The following is a 26,586-nucleotide window of genomic DNA, read 5'->3' on the forward strand; positions in this document are numbered from 1 at the left end:
ACACACACACACACTGTAACAATATCTTATCAGGCTAACACAAAACACACAACCAGAGTATGTACAGAACACAGTTAATGTACATGTCCTTAACTTTTTGTATTGAGTTATAAGGCATATAATTACATATAGAATCCATGGTGCATTATAAGATCTCTATAGTGTACAGTATTTTGATTGAGGCTTGTTGTTTTGATACAGTGCCTACATATACAGTGCTGTACCCCCCTGTTGAACTACGTGGCTCCACAGCTAAGTGCCAGGAATGCTACTAGTCTTTAAGTTAAACGCATCCCAGTATTAGCAGCAGTGTGCCTCTCAGTTAAAGGGGTTAAGAGAGGTGATGCTTAAAAAGACAGAACACATGCTTTCAATAAAGTGAGAAACAAAATTAGCCACTTATGTCTATGTATATGTCTACGTTAGCTATATATACTGTAGGACTATTTTTGTGTGTGCGTGTGTGTGTAAGAGATCGAGAGTGAGAGAGACAGATGAAGATGGAGCGCGAGAGAGAGAGAGAACAAGAAAGCCCACTGGCTTATAAGGACACTCAGCAGGCAATTGTCTCTCCTGGAAGAAGAGATATATACAGTATCTACCTCTGTTCCCAGCCAAACTAATTCCATATCTGAGCTCACTGAGAATAGCCTAGCCTTGTCCGTCTCTCGACTGCAATGGGGTCTCTGTGTCCACAGAGAGCGACAGTACATGGCCTCTCCTTTACAGAACAACCCTGAACCGTGACAGAGAGAGCAAGGCCTATTTCCATCCACACTGTACAGAGCACGTTTCATCTGTTAGCAAGAGAATGAGTAACATGGAACAACAGAGGAGGTCAATACACTCTTAGAAAAAAGGGTTCCAAAAGGGTTCTTCGGCTGTCCCCAATAGGAGAACCCTTTTGGGTTCCATGTAGAACCCTCTAAAAAGGGTTCTACATCACAGGGGGTTGGTGGCACCTTAATTGGGGAGGATGGGCTTGTGGTAATGGCTGGAGCGGAATCGTTGGAATGGTATCAAATACGTCAAACACATGGTTTCCATGTGTTTGCAATTCCATTCGCTCCGTTCCAGACATGAGCCATCCTCCCCTCAGAAGACTCCACTGTTCTACATGGAACCAAAAAAGGGTTCTTATGGGGACACGGTTCTAGATAGAAAAAAAGGTGCTAAGAGTTTACCTTAATGAATAAGTTGGCGTTGTCTGTGTGCATCATTTGTTCCATGTTATACAAAACCAGGCCAGAGATTGTGACAGGAGTTGATTGACTCTACTATAGTCATAATGAGTGAGTTCCATTATATGTGGAGGTAAGTTTAACCAGAGACTGCTATGGTTCAACTCCAATGTATATTTAAGAACAAACACAAACAAACAAACACATGGACCATGATTACATTGTTATCTGGTGCCAGTTGAGATGTCTGTGTGACATTGACGATAAACTGTTAATCACACTACATATAGAACATGAGACAGGCCAATGGAAACAGAGAGGGGGTAAACAAGTGGCCATACTGTCTGCACTCAAACACACACACACTGTGAAAAATAAAATCAGTTAAACAAGGCATGTAATAGACTGAGGCGTGATAATGTGGCAGAGAGCAGTGGTGTGTAGTTTTGCTCATGGTATGCCCCCCACCTCTGACAAAGACGTAAGCAGAATATGTCTCATATTTAGTCTTGGTGGTAATGCGCAGGGTGTAGAGACCCTCGTCCTCCTTGTTCAGGTGTGTCAGGGTCAGCGTGGCCTTGTCTCCACTCCAGTGCATCTGACACCACTTGGAGGGCTGCAGAAGAACATCTGATAGACAAAGAAGCAAAGGAGAGAGATAAGGTTAAAATGGCTGCCCTGTCATCGTCAGAGGCCTTCCTCATCAAGGAGCATCTCAAATAAAATTCCATAGCCCAGGGGCGTATGTATCAACTAGCTCAGAATAGGTGTGCTGATCTAGGATCAGATCTTCCCTGTCCATGTAACCTTATTAAACCTCCACCAAGAGTTCCTAGAGCTCTGGGGCTTCACCTACCGTCTCTGTACCACTGCACCTCGGGCTGGTAGCGTGCCAGGTTGGGGGAAATGATGACCATGGCACCCAGGCTCATGGTCTCACCCTCCCGTCCGAATGACACGCCAAACCCGTCCACGATGTGGGTCTCGAAGGTGATGCCATACTCAGAGACGATGCCATCTGACAGGAAGGAGCATCAAGTAACATAAGGTTAGAGGTCAGGTTGCTATTTTGTTCCCATCATGCAACAGTATGCGTTGTGTGACACCTCAAATTTAGGGAAAGTAAAGGGGGATACCTAGTCAGTTGTACAACTGAATGCATTCGACTGAAAATGTGTCTTCCGCATTTAATCCAACCCCTCTGAATCAGAGAGGTGCGGGGAGCTGCAATAATAGACACCTGTCTGCATTATTATTTAAATCAAAAGGGATGGACGAACAAAGAGCAAGTTACTGCTCTTAAAGGGATAGTTCACCCAAATTCCAAAATATATTTTTTTTTGCACGTGTCCAAAAACCAAAGTCAGTATCTCCTATAGCAGTGTCCACAAGTACCCTCAACAGGACACTTTTTTGTAACCCTGGGAAAAATACACCTAATTTAACTAATTGAGGGCTTGATTAGTTGACTAATTGAGTCAGGGTTGCTTGTCCAGGGCTATAACATAAATATGTACTGTTGGGGTACTGACTAGAGTTGGGAAACACTGGCCTATAGCATTTTCTCACATTCACGTCCATCTTATAGTAACTTTATTGAGCTACAAAATACATTTTAGACACTTTGGGATGATTGATGATGTAACTAAATATTATCCGGTAGCATTACATTTTACCCTTCCCATCCCAAGAACAAGTGAAATAACAAGAACCCTACACAGACTCTGGCCAAGATCTTCAAACAGACAGAGGCGTGTACAGGGAGACAATGTAAAGGAAGGACAACACAAAAACCACATTAAGTACAGTGTTCAGACACTAAAGAGTCACTACAGACTGTGTACAAACAGCACTGGGGAAACTGGGGGTCACATCATGCAGTAGCCAGTGATGCACATTTGACATATTAAACCCAGTAGGAGTTAAAGACTTCAAACCCACATGTGTCCGATTTTAGAATCTAAGTCCCATTTATGAATTAAAAAAGGGTAATGAATGTGACTAATAAACAACTACTAAGTGCAGTAATCTATAGTCTCAAATCAATGATCCAGGTTGTAAACTACAGTGTATATGTCTCGATATGACTTAATATATTCTCTATGTCACTCTAGTTTACAGTATTTAACTTTCAAGGCTCTATTGACTTGCATACAATTTCAAAAACCCCACACTTGCCAAAAATGTTCAGGTATTCTGTTGTTTATGACAAAAAAAGTGCCTCATTTGTCATGCTGAACCATCAGTGGGTCTTTCCCAGGCATTGGAAAGATTATCACAGGATCTTTCCAAACAGATGCACATAATAGGGATCATGCATACACATTGAGTGACACTCAGTGAATTCATCAAGTTGACCAAAACGTCATCAAAACAGCGCAGAGCTTTAGTGACCCTGTTACTTTCGTTGTCTGTTGACTTTCCTGCGCCCAGCGTCAAGGTAACGAAAAAGCTGTTCGTGCAACAGCACCCATAGCATCCCCAGGTCCCCCCCACCGCCTCCCTTTAGCCCCCTCCTCAAAACTCACAACAGTGTTCCAGCTTAGCATACTGTGAATAGGTTATGTTAATACTGTTTAGTAAGGTGGTATGCACACATCCATAAATACATATGGATGGATATTAATAAAATATATTATGAGTATTGAGTATATTTTTCCAATAAATGATATTCCTCTGACTTACGTCTGGGCATGGGGAGAGTCTCGTCTACCTCTCCTTTGAATCCTAGAGTAGAATGAACACAGGTACTTATTATTAGCATGTTATTGCTGTGTTGTAGTCAACAGAAATATGTGATCCTTTTACACAGAGGAGACTTGAAACTGGACCAAGATAAAGCAGCACTAAGAAAGATAGTAAACTAGGTTAATCACTGTGTATCTACTCAATGGGGTGTTATTGGGGAATATTGTCTCGTTTATTGTGGAAGCACCAGACTTTGAGAACTAGACTTTATAAACATACTCTTAACAACGACAGAGGCAAAGGTAGAGAGTTCTCCGCTGCTGTTCATGGCAGAAACATGATACTGTGCAGTATCATCAAAATCACATCTGAAACGAGAAGAGAGAGAGAGAAGACCAGCTGAATCAATGTCTCGTATACACACACACACGTTTCTGTCTCCTAATGGTTCACGTGTACATAAATACCCCACCCCTCCCAACTCAGCCATATAAATTATCACACAGCTATGTGAGCTGGGACTGTAAAATGCTCCAGAACTCCAGGCCGGGAATACTCTGGGAATAAATAGACACTGATGTCATAACGTGTCAGGTGGTATGGGTTTCTGTATGAAAGTTATGTGTGGTTAGATTCTGTCACGGAAACATGCAATCCAACTTTCCATAGCCGATTATACTGCTTAGTACACACAACATGTATGGTTGAGTTTGAGACTGAGAACTTAAAAAGCTGTTCTGTCTGAAACAGCTCGAGACACTTAAGTGTTTAGTCCTTTGTGAAATGACCTAAAACAAGCCACAACAGGATCCCTCTATCTCCAGAGAATTTATCTTTTGACGTCCTCATTGTTATCAAAAGGCAAGCTGCGAAAAGGCCCGGATAATGTATAGCCTTCACCAACAGCTTTCTGGTGTCTGTCTAGACCTAGCAGAGTTCAGGGCACTGACAGATGGACGGACAGACCAACAGATACAGTGTGAGTCAGAGAGAGGTTTTGATTTCACACATTTCAAATCATATTTCTAACAACTGTAATCCACTGTCCCATGAGTTCACAGTGTGAGCCCATCCAAGCATTCCCAGGGTTGTCAGTATGCCCACACACGCTGGCCTACCATGACCTTTCATGAGAGTGGTGATTGTATTACACCGTGAAGGGGTGAACTTCTACAGGATCGGTGGGTCCCTCGCAGGACGGTTGAGCTAAAGTAGGCTAATGTGATTAGCATGAAGTTGTAAGTAACAAGAACATTTCCCAGGACATAGACATATCTGATATTGTCAGAAAGCTTCAATTATTGTTAATTTCGGTGTTCCTCAAGGTTCCGTTTTAGGACCACTATTGTTTTCACTATATATTTTACCTCTTGGGGATGTCATTCGAAAACATAATGTTAAATTTCACTGCTATGCGGACGACACACAGCTGTACATTTCAATGAAACATGGTGAAGCCCCAAAATTGCCCTCGCTAGAAGCCTGTGTTTCAGACATAAAGAAGTGGATGGCTGCAAACTTTCTACTTTTAAACTCGGACAAAACAGAGATGCTTGTTCTAGGTCCCAAGAAACAAAGAGATCTTCTGTTGAATCTGACAATTAATCTGGATGGTTGTACAGTCGTCTCAAATAAAACTGTGAAAGACCTCGGCGTTACTCTGGACCCTGATCTCTCTTTTGAAGAACATATCAAGACTGTTTCAAGGACAGCTTTTTTCCATCTACGTAACATTGCAAAAATCAGAAATTTTCTGTCCAAAAATGACACAGAAAAATTAATCCATGCTTTTGTTACTTCTAGGCTGGACTACTGCAATGCTCTACTTTCCGGCTACCCGGATAAAGCACTAAATAAACTTCAGTTAGTGCTAAATACGGCTGCTAGAATCCTGACTAGAACCAAAAAATTTGATCATATTACTCCAGTGCTAGCCTCCCTACACTGGCTTCCTGTTAAGGCAAGGGCTGATTTCAAGGTTTTACTGCTAACCTACAAAGCATTACATGGGCTTGCTCCTACCCATCTTTCCGATTTGGTTCTGCCGTACATACCTACACGTACGCTACGGTCACAAGACGCAGGCCTCCTAATTGTCCCTAGAATTTCTAAGCAAACGGCTGGAGGTAGGGCTTTCTCCTATAGAGCTCCATTTTTATGGAATGGTCTGCCTACCAATGTGAGAGACGCAGACTCAGTCTCAACCTTTAAGTCTTTACTGAAGATTTATCTCTTCAGTAGGTCATATGATTAAGTATAGTCTGGCCCAGGAGTGTGAAGGTGAACGGAAAGGCTGGAGCAACGAACCGCCCTTGCTGTCTCTGCCTTGCCGGTTCCCCTCTTTCCACTGGGATTCTCTGCCTCTAACCCTTTTACAGGGGCTGAGTCACTGGCTTACTGGTGTTCTTCCATGCCGTCCATGGGAGGGGTGCGTTACTTGAGTGGGTTGAGTCACTGACGTGGTCTTCCTGTCTGGGTTGGCGCCCCCCCTTGGGTTGTGCCATGGCGGAGATCGTTGTGGGCTATACTCGGCCTTGTCTTAGGACGGTAAGTTGGTGGTTGGAGACATCCCTCTAGTGGTGTGGGGGCTGTGCTTTGGCAAAGTGGGTGGGGTTATATCCTGCCTGTTTGGCCCTGTCCGGGGGTATCATCGGACGGGGCCACAGTGTCTTCTGATCCCTCCTGTCTCAGCCTCCAGTATTTATGCTACAGTAGTTTATGTGTCGGGGGGCTAGGGTCAGTCTGTTACATCTGGAGTATTTCTCCTGTCTTATCCGGTGTCCTGTGTGAATTTAAATATGCTCTCTCTAATTCTCTCTTTCTGTCTTTCTCTCGGAGGACCTGAGCCCTAGGACCATGCCTCAGGACTACCTGGTATGATGACTCCTTGCTGTCCCCAGTCCACCTGGCCGTGCTGCTGCTCCAGTTTCAACTGTTCTGCCTGCGGCTATGGAACCCTGACCTGTTCACCGGACGTGCTTGTTGCACCCTCGACAACTACTATGATTATTATTATTTGACCATGCTGGTCATTTATTAACATTTTAACATCTTGACCATGTTCTGTTATAATATCCACCCTGCACAGCCAGAAGAGGACTGGCCACCCCTCATAGCCTGGTTCCTCTCTAGGTTTCTTCCTAGGTTTTTGGCCTTTCTAGGGAGTTTTTCCTAGCCACCGTGCTTCTTTCACATGCTTTGCTTGCTGTTTGGGGTTTTAGGCTGGGTTTCTGTACAGCACTTTGAGATATCAGCTGATGTACGCAGGGCTATATAAATAAATTTGATTTGATTTGATTATGTATGAAGTGTCAAGGTGTTTCCACATATATTCTTCGTTAAAATAACTGATCTCAGTCCTCTTTAAAGTGAACTCTAGGGTAAAAAGAAAATAAGCAAAATAACTCAGTTCTTTGTATTCACACTGCCCTTACCTTTGAATGAGGACTCAACTCTTTTGCTAGTTAACTTCACCTATTTTGTGGTCCGAGTCCTGTTTGCATTGACATTGCTATGTTTAGAAAGGAAACAAGATATTTTTCCAACATTCACTCAATGCCCCTCATTTTGGGGCGCCAGGTAGCCTAGTGGTTAGAGCATTGGGCCAGTAACCGAAAGGTTGCTAGATTGAATACCTGAGCTGACAAAGTAAAAATGTGTCTTTCTGCCCCTGAACAAGGCAGTTAACCCACTGTTTCTAGGCCGTCATTGTAGATAAGATTTTTTTCTTAATTGACTTGCCTAGTTAAATAAAAAGGTGAAATAAAAGGTTAAATAAATCAATAATAAAAAAAATGCACTCTGGGTAAATACAGTGCACGACAAGCCATTTTATATTTACATTTAAGTCATTTAGCAGACGCTCTTATCCAGAGCGACTTACAAATTGGTGCATTCACCTTATGATATCCAGTGGAACAACCACTTTACAATAGTGCATCTAAATCTTTTAGGGGGGGGGGGGGTAGAAGGATTACTTTAAGGTATTCCTTAAAGAGGTGGGGTTTCAGAACCTGTTAACGGACAGACAGATGTACCTATATATTTGCATTCAGTTAAAAAAAATAATACAATTTATAATCAAATGTAATATTTACATGTAAAAATGACTGGTAACAGGATAAATGTCAGAAGAATAATTGCTGATTAAATAATGCTTTAATTGAAAATTGTGTACTCCAAATTGTACTGCCAACCTGCACATTTGTTTTTGGCACCAATGTGAGGGGCTATAGCAGGGGAAACTGTGTTGCAGTAGCCTAGTGCTAGGTGTGAGAATAATAATAAGTGAACCTGGTAAGCTTTGTGTTCACATTCTACTAAAAAAGGGAACCAAACCAGAGACTTTAAGTGAACCGAACTCAGACCAGCTCTCGAGATGGTCTCAGTTTGGTTCGCTTTGGGGTTGTTTTGAGGGGTCTGAGTTCCTTTGGAGCATTCACACTGCACATAAACTTAAGCAAACCACACCCAGTACACAACAATTGGCTGAAAGGAACCAAGTGTGAAAGCACCCTTAGAGTATGAACGCTGATCTAGGATCAGAGCTCCACTGTCCGTGTAATCTAATTAATTGTGATCTAAAACTAAAAACTGATCCTAAATCAGCACTCCTACTCTGGGACGATTGAGACATACTGAAAGACCCTGTGGCTTTGGGGGGGGGTGCCTACCTGTCGATCTGCAGTGAATGCACGTTGTAGCTGCTTTGTAGCTTATACTTGCCGGGGCGAGCCATTGGATCGATTGTCACATTGTTTTTGTACCTTGTTGTGAAACGAGGACAGGAGGAGAGAAGAGAAGGCAAGGGAAGCAGAAAGAAAGATGAAAAGGAGGAAAATAGAGTTTAAAAAGTACAGATCAGAATCAGGAGAAACAAGAAAGGGAAGCTAGGTAGACACCAGAGATGTATAGTGTGTTTTATAGTGTTTTAGTGCAATGACATGAGGATAGGATTGAGAGGACAACAATTGCTGATGCTCTATCCATAAGGGATTGATTTGGTGTGTATTGTGTTAGTGATCAGTTGGTCATGTCAAGGTTTATCCAGGGTGGTGTGTGTGTGCGTGCGTAAGTGTGTATGTGTGCAGTACTCACCAGACAACCCGTGGGTCAGGCCATCCAGAGACGGTGCAGTGCAGCCTGACACACTGCTTCTCCCACACCGTGTGGGAACGAGGCTTAATCACGAACTCCGGGGCATGCATCAGGCTATCCTCATTCATACACTTGTGGTACTCCTCGTTCTCATAGATCTGGGGATCAGTGTGTTCAATTAACCTTTATAGAGCCTTTGTATGGCATTTATAGAGCCTTTACAATAACACATTCTCAGGTGCAACTGTAAAACACTATACCTCCAGAAGCCTGTAGAAAACATTTGAGGCATTCCCCATGAATTCATAAAACATTTGCGATGCATCCTTGAAGCAAACACAAAGCATTTACAAGGCATTTGCTTGGCAATTCATGTTTTAGAGCAGAATCCAATAACCCTTAACACATAATCCTATAATGCTCTCTGAACACTGAATGTATCACCCAGTGGCATGACGTGCTGGCAGAAAGGTGATAGTCTGAGTGTGTGCCCCAATCAAGGGACACTGTAGCTTTTATGATCCTCCTGAGTGAATGGGGCAGGATATTCCTTGACATAAACATTTGAATGAGGGACACAAATAACCTTCCAAGGGAAGGGGAAGCAGAGTAGAATGAATCCATGGAAAGAAACATTGCTCTTATGGCAATACATTTCCTGTGATACTTTGCTAATAGATTTCTTACGGTATTCCCATCTATGATAGCAATTTAGTGATTATTCTCCTCTGTGATGTCACAAACGTGAATATTCTTCTCTGTGATGTCATAAAGGTGAAAAGGTCTTTATCAATAACATGTTACAGTGTAAAACGTGCAGAGCGTTTGATTTGGCTGCTGGGGGCCAAGGAGACCCCAGCTCGGCTAAAACTATTGATAACTACGTGCCGTTTAAGGGATTGTTAAATAAATGTTATAACTATTTGGTTTTAATATCATCACCTTGAAGAAGAGTATAGTCAGAACTACACATTTATGATTATTCCACATTTAGCTCTATCAGAGTTATACAGCAAGTAACTGCATGCTTTTCATGACCAGTAAACAATCATTTATTTTCTATTTTAGAAGCCTTTTAAAACCTTGAATAAATTACAAGTTTGCATTTACTGCTGTCTAATAAACAAAATGTTGATCAAATTAAGATCATATATCTGTACTCTTCTCTTTGTCAATGAGGGAAATAATGTCGCTCTGTGGTGTAACAAGAGAAAGTATTGTTCAGTCAGAAGTCATCAAACTACCCCATTATGATGTTACGAGGGAGAGCATTATCCAGCATTCCCCAAAGGAATTCCGGCATCTACTGTAGGGCTGCACGATATGGGCCAAAAAATCTAATTTCGATTTGTTTATCAAATATTGAGATTGGAATGATATCGCATGTCCAAACACTTCGGTGAACTGCTGGAATTCTAGAAATACAATTATTTATATTTAAAGAAGCAAAGTTCATGTTTGGAAAAATAGGGGGGTTTGATTAATCTCACCTGGTACCTGTGTAGGCGTGATTTGCACCGGGCAATAGTTGATTGCATTCGTTTTGGAACTGGTCTGCCTCCCGGGCGTGAGCCAGGTGCCCCGTTCAAAACACACCATGAAATCGTCTCAAAACAAAGTGACGTAGAAGCACGTGGAGTAATGAGTAGGATTCACTCAAAGTCTAAGAATGTTGTGTTTCCACATGCAAAAGTGATTGCTTTCAAGCTTTATCTCCCTTCCAAATGAAGACGAGTTCGAAAATTCTAACATTTATTTTTTGGAAAAGAGATGGTGTATGTTTCTGGACGATGCGCCATGCTGCCTTGTTGACAAAATGTCCGAGCGGCACAGATCTGTTTGATTTGAGATTGGCGCTCCTCCCTCCCCGCTTTCGCCCGAGCATAATCTAATCCGCCCAATGTGTTGACTGCATTTGACCTAACAAAACAGCATGCAATTTTAGAGTGAATCTAACAACCAGGAGGAGGAACTGCACTGCTTGAGTGACAGGAGGTGGGGTTTTGTGTGACGCAGCTACAAGAGGGAGGAGTGGGTAGCTGCAGTACAATATTGCAACGGAGTATGGGCGAGTGGGTGTGTCGAAAGGAAAGTAGTGGGCGTGTGGAAAGGAGTGGGTGTGTTTGATTGAGTTGTGTTTTTTGTTCTAACGTTTCTTACCATAAACAACCTTACATTGATCTACCATACCACGAGACTTTGTACTTCTGTTTCGAAGCCAGAGGATGAGTCGGACTTCACTGTTAGTTTAACACAAATAATTGTGCATTTTCAGTTATAAAACTTTCAATTGTTTATTTTTTTATTAAAAGTACTGATGGGTGTACTGTTACTTCATGGGTTTGCATACTTTGACTGTTCCCTTGATTTAGGCTATTAGGTAGCTACTTCCCACGCCACTGCCAGCGAAGGGCACTGTGTCCCATTTATTAGTAGGCTGTATGTATTAAGGTGACATCTAGATGGTTATCAATATTAGTTATTTATTGTGTAGGCTGCTATTTTACTTGACATAAATAATGTGAGAGAAAAAAATTGGCATGTTAGCTACCGCCGGCAACACGATCGTGATACCCAGTAAGAAGCAACTCAGTTCGCTCTGCAGCCTAATCGAACCCATAAAACAGTCTTGAGTGGCCTATTAGCTGATTCGCATTCCATACACCCACTCCTTTCGACACACCCACTCGCCAATACTCCGGTCACCAAATTGGACTGCAGCTAGAGGAGAGCCTGTTACATGCGGCTGAGTGGCATTTCAAAAGATTGAATGCTTCTGCAAAATGGATTATGCACATGTTAATATTGCGATTTTGATGTGAATTCGATTAATTGCGCAGCCCTACTGACATCTATGACATGACAAAGACCCAATATTCCCATTATGATGTCATGAAGGAGCGCATTATGCCGTATTCCTCAATGTGATGGGATAAAGGAAAACTTCCCTCTATGACATCAAAGACTCCTGCACTAACCCTCTTGCTCAGGGAGATGTGCTCGGCTGATTGGCGCATGGACACCTTCCTAGACGTCTGCTCCGTCCTCTCCATCTCTAACCCACTGGTGAACAGATTCCTCCGGGCCATGTATCCAGCACTCTCCTTCATCCGGGCCTCCTCCGTATCTGAAAGCCCACTGGCATACTCCTGACTAAGGTGGCGGAGCAAAGCCAGGGAGGAAAGTGGGCAGTGGGGTCATTTTCATGGTCATTGGTCAGAATCACTCACTGAAAACAAAATGTCCCTGACTTCTCCACATCACTAAGGTTCATAGGTCGTTGACTCGTTTACCTGCCCCTGAAGATGGGCACTACATAGCCGATGATCTGGTTCTCTTTGTCCATAGCCAGGTGGGTGGGCTTGGCTCTCTTGGGGATTGGGCTCAGTCTGCTCTCCTCCAGCCCAGAGTACGATGCACTAAGTCTAAGACACAGGATAATGTCAATACAGCAGTGTCAACCTAACACAGTGTAATAACATCAAGTCATGTCATTGTAATCTGAAGGGCTGGATGAGGAGGAGAAAGGTTGTATTATTGGGTATATTAATCATCAACAAGGAGGGTGGCTTGGATGGGTTTAGCTGTGTTTCTAATAAATATCTCAAACTGTGCAAAGAGAGAGAAAACCCATTGCACAGCAGAGCAATGACTACCAACAAACCTGGTCTAGCTATAAGGGATATGCATTGCTTGTTCATGCTGTGTAATGACATGTCTGCAATGACAAAATAAAAGATAGAATTAAGACAGGGTCGGTCGTCTGTCGTCACCAGTGTGCAGTTTTGATACATCAAACTCTTTAAACATAAGACCAACGAACATTTAAAATATTTTAAAAAGGACCAATGAGATGGAATGAAACGAAACATTGTGGTCATAGGAGAGTAGGTGTCCTGTCCTGTGAATAAAAAACTGGTGGCGATCATGACCAAATTTGCCCTGATGTACTGAACAAGCTTTTGAATGTTAATCTCCTTGATGTCCCTCACTTGAGGATACTAACATCCCCCCAAAAAATAAACTCAGCAAAAAAAGAAATGTCCCTTTTTCAGGACCCTGTCTTTCAAAGATAATTCGAAAAAATCCAAATAACTTCACAGATCTTCATTGTAAAGGGTTTAAACACTGTTTCCCAAGCTTGTTCAATGAACCATAAACAACGTCCGTACTGTGAGATGCCTAAGACAGCGCTACAGGGAGACAGGACTGACAGTTGATCGTATTCACAGTGGCAGACCACGTGTAACAACACCTGCACAGGTACATCCAAACATCACACCTGCGGGTCAGGTACAGGATGGCAACAACAACTGCCCGAGTTACATCAGGAACGCACAATCCCTCCATCAGTGCTCAGACTGTCCGCAATAGGCTGAGAGAGGCTTGACTGAGGGCTTGTAGGCCTGTTGTAAGGCAGGTCCTCACCAGACATCACCGGCAAAAACATTGCCTATGGTCACAAGCACACTGTCGCTGGACCAGACAGGACTGGCATAAAGTGCTCTTCACTAACGAGTCGCGGTTTTGTCTCACCAGGGGTGATGGTCGGATTCGCGTTTATTGTTGAAGGAATGAGTGTTACACCGAGGCCTGTACTCTGGAGCGGGATCGATTTGGAGGTGGAGGGTCCGTCATGGTCTGGGGCGGTGTGTCACAGCATCATCGGACTGAGCTTGTTGTCATTGCAGGCAATCTCAACGCTGTGCATTACAGGGAAGACATCCTCCTCCCTCATGTGGTACCCATCCTGCAGGCTCATTCTGTCATGACCCTCCAGCATGACAATGCCACCAGCCATACTGCTCGTTCTGTGCGTGATTTCCTGCAAGACAGGAATGTCAGTGTTCTGCCATGGACAGCGAAGAGCCCGGATCTCAATCCCATTGAGCACGTCTGGGACCTGTTGGATCGGAGGGTGACGGCTAGGGCCATTTCCCCCCAGAAATGTCCAGGAACTTGCAGGTGCTTAGTGGAAGAGTGGGGTAACATCTCACAGCAAGAACTGGCAAATCTGGTCCAGTCCATGAGGAGGAGATGCACGGCAGTGCTTAATGCAGCTGGTGGCCACATCTGATACCGACAGTCACTTTTCATTTTGATCCCCCCTTTGTTCAGGGACACATTATTCAATTTCTGTTAGTCACATGTTTGTGGAACTTGTTCAGTTTATGTCTCAGTTGTTGAATCTTATGTTCATACAAATATTAACACATGTTAAGTTTGCTGAAAATAAAACGCAGTTGACAGTGAGAGGACGTTTCTTTTTTTGCTGAGTTTACAAAGGATCTCAGCTGAAAACCCACACACCTGACAATACAAACCAAACATCCAACACAACCATTATTTAGGTTACACCAAATTGATTCACACAAGTAAATCAACACGTTATTAACAGTACAGTGCCTTATAGGCAACAACAACAAAAAACTAGACAATATGAAACAGTGCCATATGTATCTCCTATGTGTGCATACAATGTACACTGAGTGAACAAAACTTGCTCTTTTCATGACAGACTGACCAGGTGAATTCTATGATCCATTATTGATGTCACTTGTTAAATCCACTTCAAACCAGTGTAGGTAAAGGGGAGGAGACATGTTAAAGGTTCTTATTCTTACTCATAATTTTTTTAACTGCATTATTGGCTAGGGGCTCGTAAAGTAAGCATTTCACTCTAAGGTCTACCACCTGTTGCATTTGGCACATGTGACTAATAAAAGTTGATTTGAAATTCCAAATCTGTCCCTCATACCATCATGGCTACCTAATCACCACCAGCTTCCTACTGACTCATTTATCCCTTCTCCTACCCCTGTAAATCTTCTCCAGGTCATTGCGGTAAAAGAAAATAAGTAATCTTACCTGGTAAAATAAGGACCAATAAATAAATACATGTAGATAGATTACGATAAGAATGACTGAGAATAGAAATGCAGGCAAGGCAATCCACATTCAATGAATATTCATAATGGAACAATTGGTATGTCCGCACAATACCAGGAGAATCTCCATAACTTCTGTTATGTCACCATCAGACTATATTAAGAGCAAAAGGCTATTCAATTCAAACATCAACAGGGGAGAAAATGTCACTTACTGAGGCTTTTTGGTATGATTTGAATCCGTTTTGTCAATACACAATTTATATTCCCTATGCCATAAGTACATTTCTTTGCGACAAGGTAGAGTACTATGGTTCAACCAATGGTGTCACTAACCCTAAGGCAGGGAAAGCTGGGTAAATTCCTGACAGCATGAGGTTCAACCATAAAGGCCCAAATGAGGGACCATTAGCTCCATAGACACCCTTTGACCTACTATGCACACTGTCAAGGCCAGTGTATTTAGAGATGCCAGGTGTTCATAAGAGTGAGACCGCCAACATTTCAACACGTAATTCAATATAGTCACAACCACTGTTAGGCCGGCCATAGATTGCCAGAATAGTCTCGTAAATACTCCTGTATGTCATCAATAATTCCTTAAATAAAATAATTCAAACAGCAAATAACAAACCACTGAAAGAGATTAATGACCACTGAATTCAATAGTTCTGGGAAAGAACCCCCCCCCCAAGGTGCAGTGAAATGTGGTGTTTTACAGTCTCAGCCATAGTAACTTCACAGATCTTCATTGTAAAGGGTTTAAACACTGTTTCCCCTGGAGAAAATGTGGGTTAAGTGCCTTGCGAAAGGGCACATTAACAGATTTTTCACCTTGTTGGCTCGGGTATTCAAACCATCGACCATTCAGTTACTGGCCCAACACTCTAACCACTAGGCCACCTGCTGCTGACCCCAAATACGACCTTAACTCATAGCCAACTTCAAACCATGTCTCCAGATCACAACGCAGTAGAAGGTTCTAAGAGAAGCATGCTAAAAAGCCTTATGCACTCACTCAAAATAGCATCTTTGTTTAGTGCGAGAGGAAGCCCCCAATGGATGTACTGGCTGAACAATGATCCAAGGTCGTCGATGATCCAAGATGGCGTAGCAGTCGGACGTCTGTTTTGTCTTGTCCCGTGTATATATCGTTTTCTGCGTATATATTATTTATATTTTTAATCTCAATTTCCATCTACGGACTGAACAGAGGTAACCCGCCTCTCCCAACGTGGTGTGGATCTGCTCCTTTTTTATACTTTAGAACTTGAACCCCCAACAGAAGCTAGCCAGCTAACTAGCTAGGAGTCAGTTAGCCACTGCTAGCGGTCATCACCGTTTACTCAGACATCAGCCAGCCTCAGCCTGGTCAATTCCTGCCAGTCTGCACTGCGTGATATCAACCCAGAGCATATCTGGACTGCCTTTTGTCTACCACATCTCCGGATTCCTACAGCAAGCTCTGAACCTTTACACCAGATCATAACTGTTAGCAAGCTGCTATCCGAGCGGTTACTCCTGGCTAAAGTTTCTGTCCCGAAGCAAGCGCCAGTTAGCCTGGAGCTAGCCTTGAGCTAGGCCCATCTCCCGGCTAGCCGAAGAGATCCTTAAGCCAATTCCTGGGCTACAATACCTCCTTTGCCAATTGACCTGGACCCTTTACTCCCGACACGGAGCCCCGCCGATCCATCACAACTGGTCTGCCGACATAACCGTCCAAGGGGGTTTCAACAGGCTCTTCCATTGCGAAGTCACCCGGAGGCCCATCTGCTAGCCTGCTAGCCCCGGCCTGCTAACTGTATGAATCGACGTGTCTCCAGCTCGCCTAGCTACTCACTGGACCCTACGATCACTCGGCTACACATGCCTCTCCCTAATGTCAATATGCCTAGTCTATTGCTGTTTTGCTTAGGGATTGTCTTATTTCTCTGTAGATCCTCCAGCCCTGCTCAATATGCCTTAGCTAGCCCTTTTGTTCCACCCCCTAAACATGCGGTGACCTCACCTGGCTTAAATGATGCCTCCATCGTCACGCAATGCCTAGGTTTACCTAAACTGTACTCACATCCTACCATATCCTTGTCTCTCCATTATGCCTTGAATCTTTTCTTCTGCGCCCATAAATCTGCTCCTTTTACTCTCGTTCCGAATGCACTAGACGAACAGTTCTTAGCCTTTAGCCGTACCCCTATCCTACTCCTCTGTTCCTCTGGTGATGTAGAGGCTAACCCAGACCCTGCAGCCCCCAGCATCACTCCCATTCCCCAGGCGCTCTCATTTGTTGACTTCTGTAACCATAAAAGCCTTGGTTTCATGCATATTAACATTATAAGCCTCCTCCCTAAGTTTGTTTTATTCACTGCTTTAGCACACTCCGCCAACCCGGATGTCCTAGCCGTGTCTGAATCCTGACTTAGGAAGGCCACCAAAAATCCTGACATTTCCATCCCTAACTATAACATTTTCCGACAAGATAGAACTGCCAAAGGGAGCGAAGTGGCAATCTACTGCAGAGATAGCCTGCAGAGTTCTGCCATACTATCCAGGTCTGTGCCCAAACAAATTGAGCTTCTACTTTTAAAAATTCACCTTTCCAGAAACAAGTCTCTCACCGTTGCCACTTGCTATAGACCCCCTTCAGCCCCCAGCTGTGCCATGGACTCCATATGTGAATTGATCGACCCCCCATCTATCTTCAGAGTTGGTACTGTTAGGTGACCTAAACTGGGACATGCTTAACACCCTGGACATCCTAAATATCTAAGCTAGATGCCCTCAATCTCACACAAATTATCAAGGAACCTACCAGGTACAACCCCAAATCCGTAAACACGGGCACCCTCATAGATATAATCCTGACCAATTGCCCTCTATTTACACCTCTGCTGTCTTCAACCAGGATCTCAGCGATCACTGCCTCATTGCCTGCGTGCGTAATGGTTCCGCGGTCAAACGACCTCCCCTCATCACTGTCAAACGCTCTCTAAAACAATATACTCAGTCAGTTAGGAAAGCTAAGGCTAGCTTTTTCAAACAGAAATTTGCATCCTGTAGCACTAATTCCAAAAAGTTTTGGGACACTGTAAAGTCCATGGAGATTAAGAGCACCTCCTCCCAGTGGCCCACTGCAATGAGGATAGGAAACACTGTCACCACCGATAAATCTACAGTAATCAATCATTTCAATAAGCATTTTTCTTCGGCTGGCCATGCTTTCCACCTGGCTATCCCTACCCCAGCCAATATCTCAGCACCCCCTGCAGAAACTTGCCCAAGCCCCCCCCCTTCACCCAAATCCAGACAGCTGATGTTCTGAAAGAGCTGCAAAATCTGGATCCCTACAAATCAGCTGGGATAGACAATCTGGACCCTCTCTTTCTAAAACTATCCACCAAAATTGTTGCAACCCCTATTACTAGCCTATTCAACCTCTCTTTCGAATCATCTGAGATCCCCAAAGATTGAAAAGCTGCCGCGGTCATCCCCCTCTTCAAAGGGGGAGACACTCTAGACCCAAACTGTTATAGACCTATATCCATCCTGCCCTGCCTTTCTAAAATCTTCAAAAGCCAAGTTAATAAACAGATCACCGAACATTTGGAATCCCACCGTACCTTCTCCACTATGCAATCTGGTTTCCGAGCTGGTCATGGGTGCACCTCGGCCACGGTCAAGGTCCTAAACGATATCATAACTGCCATCGATAAAAGACAGTACTGTGCAGTCTTCTTCATTGACCTGGCCAAGGCTTTCGACTTTGTCAATCACCGCATTCTTATCGGCAGACTCAATAGCCTTGGCTTCTCAAATGACTGCCTCGCCTGGTTCACCAACTCCTTCTCAGATAGAGTTCAGTGTGTAAAATCAGAGGGCCTGTTGTCCAGACCTCTGGCAGTCTCTATGGGGGTGCCACAGGGTTCAATTCTCGGGCCGACTCTTTTCTCTGTAAATATCAATGATGTCGCTCTTGCTGCTGGTGATTCTCTGATCCACCTCTATGCAGACGACACCATTCTGTATACATCTGTCCCTTCTTTGGACACTGTGCTAACAAACCTCCAAACGAGCGTCAACGCCATACAACACTCCTTCTGTGGTCTCCAACTGCTTTTAAATGCTAGTAAAACTAAGTGCATGCTCTTCAACCGATTGCTGCCCGCACCATCCCGCCCGACTAGCATCACTACTCTGGACGGTTCTGACTTAGAATATGTGGACAACTACAAATACCTAGATGTCTGGCTAGACTGTAAACTCTCCTTCCAGACTCACATTAAACATCTCCAATCCAAAATTAAATCTAGAATCGGCTTCCTATTTCGCAACAAAGCCTCCTTCACTCACGCTGCCAAATACACCCTAGTAAACTGACTATCCTACCGATCCTTGATATCAGCGATGTCATTTACAAAATAGCCTCCAACACTCTACTCAGCAAACTGAATGTAGTTCATCACAGTGCCATGCGTTTTGTCACCAAAGCCCCATATACTATCCACCACTGCGACCTGTATGCTCTCGTTGGCTGGCCCTCACTACATAAACGTCTCCAAATCCACTGGCTCCAGGTCATCTATAAGTCTTTGCTAGGTAAAGCCCCGCCTTATCTCTGATCACTGGTCACCATAGCAACACCAACCAGTAGGACACGCTCCAGCAGGTATATTTCACTCGTCACCCCCAAACCCCATACTTCCTTTGGCCGCCTTTCCTTTCAGTTCTCTGCTGCCAATGACAGGAACGAATTGCAATTTTGTTTTTTATAAAATCACTGAAGCTGGATTCTTATATCTCCCTCTTTAACTTTAAGCATCAGCTGTCAGAGCAGCTTACCGATCTGTGTACCTGTACACAGCCAATCTGTAAATAACACACCCAACTACCTCATCCCCATATTATTACTTACCCTCTTGCTCTTTTGCACCCCAGTATCTCTACTTGCACATCATCATCTGCACATCTATCACTCCAGTGTTAATGCTAAATTGTAATTATTTCGCCTCTGTGGCCTATTTATTGCCTTACCTCCCTACATTTGCACACACTGTATATAGATTTTTCTATTGTGTTATCGACTGTACGTTTGTTTATGTGTAACTCTGTTGTTGTTTTTGTCATACCGCTTTGCTTTATCTTGACCAGGTCGCAGTTGTAAATGAGAACTTGTTCTCAACTGGCCTACCTGGTTAAATAAAGGTGAAATAAATAATAAATAAAATAAAAACAAAATATCTTAATAGGGAAACAAGACCAAGGAAGTAAACCATTAAAACTGGGGTTTAGACAACTAGAGCAGTGAATCTACACCACAGCTCACATTTCCAAAGACATGGTATGCATGGGTCAGGATGTTATTTCAGTCTATAGGCCATGGCAAAGGCCGATAACACTTCATTATGCAACACAGTGCAGTCCTTTAAAGCTTGATTATACCCAGCCTGCACCAAACATTTATGACGACTTAGCCGATGTGAATCTGAGATGTTCTATTTCTGGTTAACTGAGCTACAGTGGGAACTAGGAGAAGGTTGTCTTAAAAGAAAAAGTGCATTAGTTCAAAAGCAGACAGAGCAGTGTGCAACAGACAACGATATACACAGTATCCATGCAACGGGCTACTTGGAACTTCATGCAGGATTCACAGACATATTATATTTGTGGAATGGTTTTAGAGAAAACAGATAAGGTTGAAGAATGTTACTGGGAGTGGTCAAAAATTAATACCGCAGGTGTAGAAGCAGGAAGTAGAAGAATAATTATTTAACGCAGAGAAATGAGGGTTACTAAGCATGACCAACTGATGTGGAGGCCATGGATGGCATGGGAAAAGTTGCCAGAAGTATGAGATAGGAAGTAAGGTGGGTGGGGGTGATGGGGTTACAAGGGCAGCAGGGCCATCTTCTAACACCAGTATGGAGGGGATGCATGGATATGGGCCAGAGCTACTGTGCTGCAGGGCATCCTGCTCCTCCTTACCCCCTGCTGGCACTGCGACTGGCACTGGCTCTGCTGTGGATGGCATAGCTGCTGCTGCTGCTCGACTGGTATTGGCTAACAGCCGACCCCACCTCCTTGCTGCGGTAGCCACGGTCATAGTGGCGGTGCTGTTTCTGGTAGAAAGGTATGGATCCAGACATCCTTCACGGTGTTCCTGGCACGAGCACTGAATTCTCAGTCTCTTGTGGTCTGCCTGTCTGCTTAGCTAGTGTTTGAGAATGGTTTTGTTCAATACAGTTAAAGCATTGTTGCGAAATGTACTTTTGTAAGCTATTAGTTGTTTAATGTTTCAGTTTCATTTACAGTTTGTCTTGATGATATTTGTTGTTATTGTATTATGTTACTTGAAATAATCACAGAGGAAAGGTCATGACCTTCATTGTCTCTATTGGATTAGGGGGGAAATTATATTGATTGTGGCAGATCAATATCTTCATGCTCTGTACACAACTCAAGTGTAGCCTACTTATCAACATCAGTGGATAAGGAATAAAATGCACAACTTTTTCCTGATAGTAAAATTTGCCAAATTGATTCAGTAGATGTAGAATTAAAATATTTTGAGGGTTTTTCCAAATAACTTGACTGATGTAGCCTAAGGCTATTTCCTGTTAATGGAAACCAATGGATTTCCAGATTCTTTGAAAATACTGTTCTAAACGGCAATAGGCATAGTATGTTAACTGACATGAGTGGAGGGCAACAGGTGCACTGGTTCAGTAGTTGTTCAATCCAATAGGGCATGATTTTAATATGAGAAGAGCCTGTGAATCTGAAATTCCAAATTGCAGTGTGCGACTGAGGCTGGCATAGCACAGGATTCACATTGCAAACAATCACACCATCAAAATGCACACTAAACATAAAATAATATTCAACAACGAATTATGAAAAAATTACCTCTGGTTACTTCTATTTTGCTGATGAAGCAGAAATCGTAACAGTTACTCGTATCGCGATAACTTACCTAGGCCCAAAAGCCACCAACTGCTGAAAGCAAAGTAAAAAGTGATCCAACTGCAGGTGTAAGTCAACGAAGCTTGATATCCAGGCAAAGCCGCAGGTGTGTGCGGTAGCAGAGGACAGGGCAGCCGTCTACACAACAAAAATAATATTGGCACTCTATAGAATGGCCAAACCGCAGTTACGTCCTTTTATGGCGTGGAGGCCCGATAAATATAGACGAGTGCATAGCGGATTGAAGCTATCACAGCTCTAGGAAGAGAGCAGCAGACCCAACCTAGTTCCAGCGACGTTTGAATATGTTGGTCATTGACGAGTGTGACTATTTACAAAGCCAAAAATTACTCTCTCTACCTGTTGGCCTATATTTTAGACAAGGCCTACTGTACAAACAATGTGTAGCCTTTCATCATCAGTCAGTGTTACTGTATTTTTGACACCACTTATTGGAAAGAGTATAGCCTAACCCATCATCAGTGTCCCATTAATGGAATACTTTATACATTTGCTATTTAAACATGGGTATTTTCTCGTACAGAAGACCTTAGATGTATTAATGACTATCAAGGTTTTTGTCATTGTATCATATTCACGTTTAGAAAGGTCACTTTAGGCCTCACACCTGAACTTCTGGTTGCCTGGCAGCCCTATATACTACTCTGATCAATCTTATTGGGCTGACCCCATAACTTGGACTTTATCTTAAAAGGGAATAAATTGTGTAATTTTCGTCTCATATTGTGCCAATGATCAATATCCTACACTTCACACGGTTGTCTTGGCTCCTCACAATATCTAAGAGAGCTTCAGCTGTGTCTGTCACTAACTATAGCCATGCTATTGTTGCCTGTGTCACATATAACAAATGCCAGTTAGCATTGTGTGTGCTTGCATGAAAGAGAGAGAGCACATACCCATGTTTTATCATGTGGTTGGAGCCCTACTCATTGCAGTCAATAGCCTTTTGACCCTGCACATGAAACTGACAAATGTGACATCCTCTGAGTAGTGATTGAATACTAAGGCTCCTGCTTTGTTATGGCTCCTGCTTTGTTATGAGGCGATGAAGGATTTTACAGATTACACAAAACACTATAAGATCACTAGTCTGTGATTCTTTCTTTGCTTGAACAACTTTCCAAGACAGGTCATCCACTTTTAGCCTATGCCTTATTCCTTGCATCACTATACAAATGTCTTCATAATGCTATTTCCAGAATACAGATCATGAATGCATTTTTTTTTGTATCTTCAGTAGTTCCTACTGATAGAGAGAGCATTGACCAATCAGACACCTATGGAGGTACATTTACAATAGAATGTCATATTGAATCACATATCTCTATGGTACATACAACATAACAAAAGACCAGCTGTCTTTGTGTGACTGAACATCAAAGGAAATTGTGTTGCTTTTCAATAGGGTTTAAACTAAAACTACAGTAATTTACTCTAATCTAAAGATAACCCCCAATTACCTGACAGCACTGTATTTTTGACTCATATGGAGGATATTTTCCTCAAAGAATTCTTCACTCTTCCATTTAAAGCTCAAGTGCCTTCCCAACCAGGAATGTGATAAAATGGTGGGCTAATGACTTCATCCTATGACAACCTGCAGTTCCAAATGTATTTAACTAGGCAGTTAAGAACAAATTCTTATGTACAATGACAGCCTACTCCAGCCAAACTCTGATAACACAGGGCCAATTGTGCACCACCCTATGGGACTTCCAATCATAGCCAGATGTGATACAGCCTGGATTTGAACCAGGTACTAGAGTGACATCTCTTGCACTGAGATGCAGTGCCTTAGACCACTGCACCACTCGGGAGCCCAAATGGCATCCTATTCCCTATATAGTGCACTACTATTGACCAGTGGGTAGGAATGGGCGTGTTAGATCATGGAGAGTCAGAATAATTTCAGGTAAGTCTTCTGTGAAACTTCTACTGGAAGTTGATCGATTGTAATTATGAATGGAAACTTTGTTTTAGTCCCCCCCCCCCCATGAGACTAGTACCCTCAAGTGGTTGAATATGGGCAGTGCAATATGAGGTCATGTTTCCAGGCAAGATTCTTTGATTTTGGTCAGACAGGCACAACCCACTAAATTCACTAATCAATGGCTTATTAATGAACTGAATCAAGTGTGTTCGTATTGGTTTAATGGTCTAGAGATTTGCTATTATTTTATACATGTTAATGTTATTGTTTGTCTTCATGGATCCGAGAAATGCTTGAAAAAATGTATTGTTGTTACTTGTTTAGACATAGCCTAGAGCTTGTTTTTTGGTGAATATGAAACCATGTTAAGCTCTCCTCACCATCCCAGTTTGGAGCAGCGACCCGCTGTCTCCTTTCAGTAAACATGAACACATTATGTTCTCAAGATGAGTTCGCCATTGCTCTTTCCTGCCATTGTAGTGGTTCCCATCTGCTGAACTTGCTGATGAAGAAAGTGTTATACTGTTCAACAGACTAAGAACCATTCCAGCTCTCTTGGGAACAGGCAGAATGCATTCCTTTTTCATTTAAAAGATGGTTATTGGATCATAGTAGTAAACTAGCAATAGCTCATACCGTGAACAACCAAACTATTAAGTAGTTAAATAGCACTATTAGGGATAATTCTGGTAATCTCTCTATACCCGTCGCAAGACCCACTAGTTGATGCTTATTTATAAATCCCTCTTAGGCCTTACTCCCTCCTATCTGAGATATCTACTGCAGCCCTCATCCTTCACATACAACACCCGTTCTGCCAGTCACATTCTGTTAAAGCACACACATCCCACATTCTGTTAAAGCACACACATCCCTGGGTCGCTCCTCTTTTCAATTCACTACTGCTAGCGACTGGAACGAGCTGCAACAAACACTCAAACTGGACTGTTTTATCTCAATCTCTTCATTCAAAGACTCAATTGTGGACACTCTTACTGACAGTTGTACCTGCTTTGAGTGATGTATTGTTGTCTCTATCTTCTTGCCCTTTGTTCTGTTGGCTGTGCCCAATAATGTTTGTACCATGTTTTGTGCTGCTACCATGTTGTGTTGCTACCATGTTTCTACCATGTTCTTGTCATGTGTGCTGCCTTGCTATGTTGTTATCTTAGGTCTCTCTTTATGTAGTGTTGTGTTGTCTCGTCGTGATGTGTGTTTTGTCCTATATTTATATAAACTCAGCAAAAAAAGAAAGGCCCCATTTTCAGGACCCTGTCTTTCAAAGATAATTCGTAAAAATCCAAATAACTTCACAGATCTTCACTGTAAAGGGTTTAAACACTGTTTCCCATGCTTGTTCAATGAACCATAAACAATGAATGAACATGCACCTGTGGAACGGTCGTTAAGACACTAACAGCTTACAGACGGTAGGCAATTAAGGTCATAGTTATGAAAACTTAGGACACTAAAGAGGCCTTTTACTGACTCTGAAAAACACCAAAAGAAAAATGCCCAGGGTCCCTGCTCATCTGCGTGAACGTGCCTTAGGCATGCTGCAAGGAGGCATGAGGACTGCAGATGTGGCCAGGGCAAAAAATTGCAATGTCTGTACTGTGAGACGCCTAAGACAGTGTTACACCGAGGCCTGTACTCTGGAGCGGGATCGATTTGGAGGTGGAGGGTCCGTCATGGTCTGGGGCGGTGTGTCACAGCATCATCGGACTGAGCTTGTTGTCATTGCAGGCAATCTCAACGCTGTGCATTACAGGGAAGACATCCTCCTTCCTCATGTGGTACTCTTCCTGCAGGCTCATCCTGACATGACCCTCCAGCATGACAATGCCACCAGCCATACTGCTCATTCTGTGCGTGATTTCCTGCAAGACAGGAATGTCAGTGTTCTGCCATGGCCAGCGAAGATCACGGCTCTCAATCCCATTGAGCACGTCTGGGACCTGTTGGATTGGAGGGTGGGGGCTAGGGCCATTCCCCCCATAAATGTCCGGGAACTTGCAGGTGCCTTGGTGGAAGCGTGGCGTAACAGCTCACAGCAAGAACTGGCAAATCTGGTGCAGTCCATGAGGAGATGCACTGCCGTACATAATGCAGCTGGTGGCCACACCAGATACTGACTCTTACTTTTGATTTTGACGCCCCCTTTGTTCAGGGGCACATTATTCAATTTCTGTTAGTCACATGTCTGTGGAACTTCTTTTGTCTCAGTTGTTGAATCTTGTTATGTTCATACACATATTTACACATCTTAAGTTTGCTGAAAATTAACGCAGTTGACAGTGAGAGGACGTTTCTTTTTTTGCTGAGTTTTTATATATATATATATTGTTAATCCCAGCCCCCGTCCCCGCAGGAGGCCTTTTGCCTTTTGGTAGGCCATCATTGTAAATAAGAATTTCTTCTTAACTGACTTGCCTGGTACAAATAAATCAATAATAATAATTACGTTTGCTGTTCCTTTGGCCTTTGACAAGGGGGTGGGGCTCAACTAAAATTGTAGTCCCGTGTGGCTCAGTTGGTAGAGCATGGTGTTTGCAACGCCAGGATTGTGGGTTCGATTCCCACGGGGGACCAGTACGGAGAATTTTTTTTTTTAAGTATGAAATGTATGCATTCGCTACTGTAAATCGCTCTGGATAAGAGCTTCTGCTAAATGACTAAAATGTAGAAGTGTTGAAAATGGCTTAAGTATATTCATTCTGTTTTGTGAAATGAAGTAAATCCGAGTTTTAATATAATTCAAATGGTGTCACCAAAGCAACGTTATCTTACTCATGATTAGGCACAGGAAGATGCATTTATT

The 26,586-nt window shown here is 43.1% G+C and overlaps 1 protein-coding gene across 3 annotated transcripts in view; it reads right to left on the minus strand.

The window, feature by feature from the left end:
* Positions 1-22,111, minus strand: part of LOC106578695 (M-protein, striated muscle) — a 44,529-nt gene extending 22,418 nt beyond the window's left edge. Inside the window, exons 1-10 of one of the 3 annotated variants that reach the window (XM_014157798.2) lie at positions 21,822-22,110; positions 20,834-21,059; positions 12,260-12,391; positions 11,945-12,119; positions 8,967-9,124; positions 8,543-8,635; positions 4,149-4,237; positions 3,867-3,908; positions 2,038-2,199; positions 1,650-1,811 (exon numbers count right to left, since the gene is read on the minus strand). In XM_014157798.2, the coding sequence (XP_014013273.2) occupies positions 1,650-1,811; positions 2,038-2,199; positions 3,867-3,908; positions 4,149-4,237; positions 8,543-8,635; positions 8,967-9,124; positions 11,945-12,119; positions 12,260-12,391; positions 20,834-20,994 (1,174 nt within the window). In that variant the 5' untranslated portion in view covers positions 20,995-21,059; positions 21,822-22,110. Of the gene's footprint in view, positions 1-1,649; positions 1,812-2,037; positions 2,200-3,866; positions 3,909-4,148; positions 4,238-8,542; positions 8,636-8,966; positions 9,125-11,944; positions 12,120-12,259; positions 12,392-20,833; positions 21,060-21,821 lie in introns of all 3 variants that reach the window. The other 2 variants (XM_014157799.2, XM_014157800.2) reach the window with 2 other exon arrangements.
* Positions 22,112-26,586: the final 4,475 nt, after the last annotated feature.

The sequence above is a fragment of the Salmo salar genome, chromosome ssa19, assembly GCF_905237065.1.
Source record: "Salmo salar chromosome ssa19, Ssal_v3.1, whole genome shotgun sequence".
In the NCBI taxonomy this organism is placed as follows: Eukaryota; Metazoa; Chordata; class Actinopteri; order Salmoniformes; family Salmonidae; genus Salmo; species Salmo salar.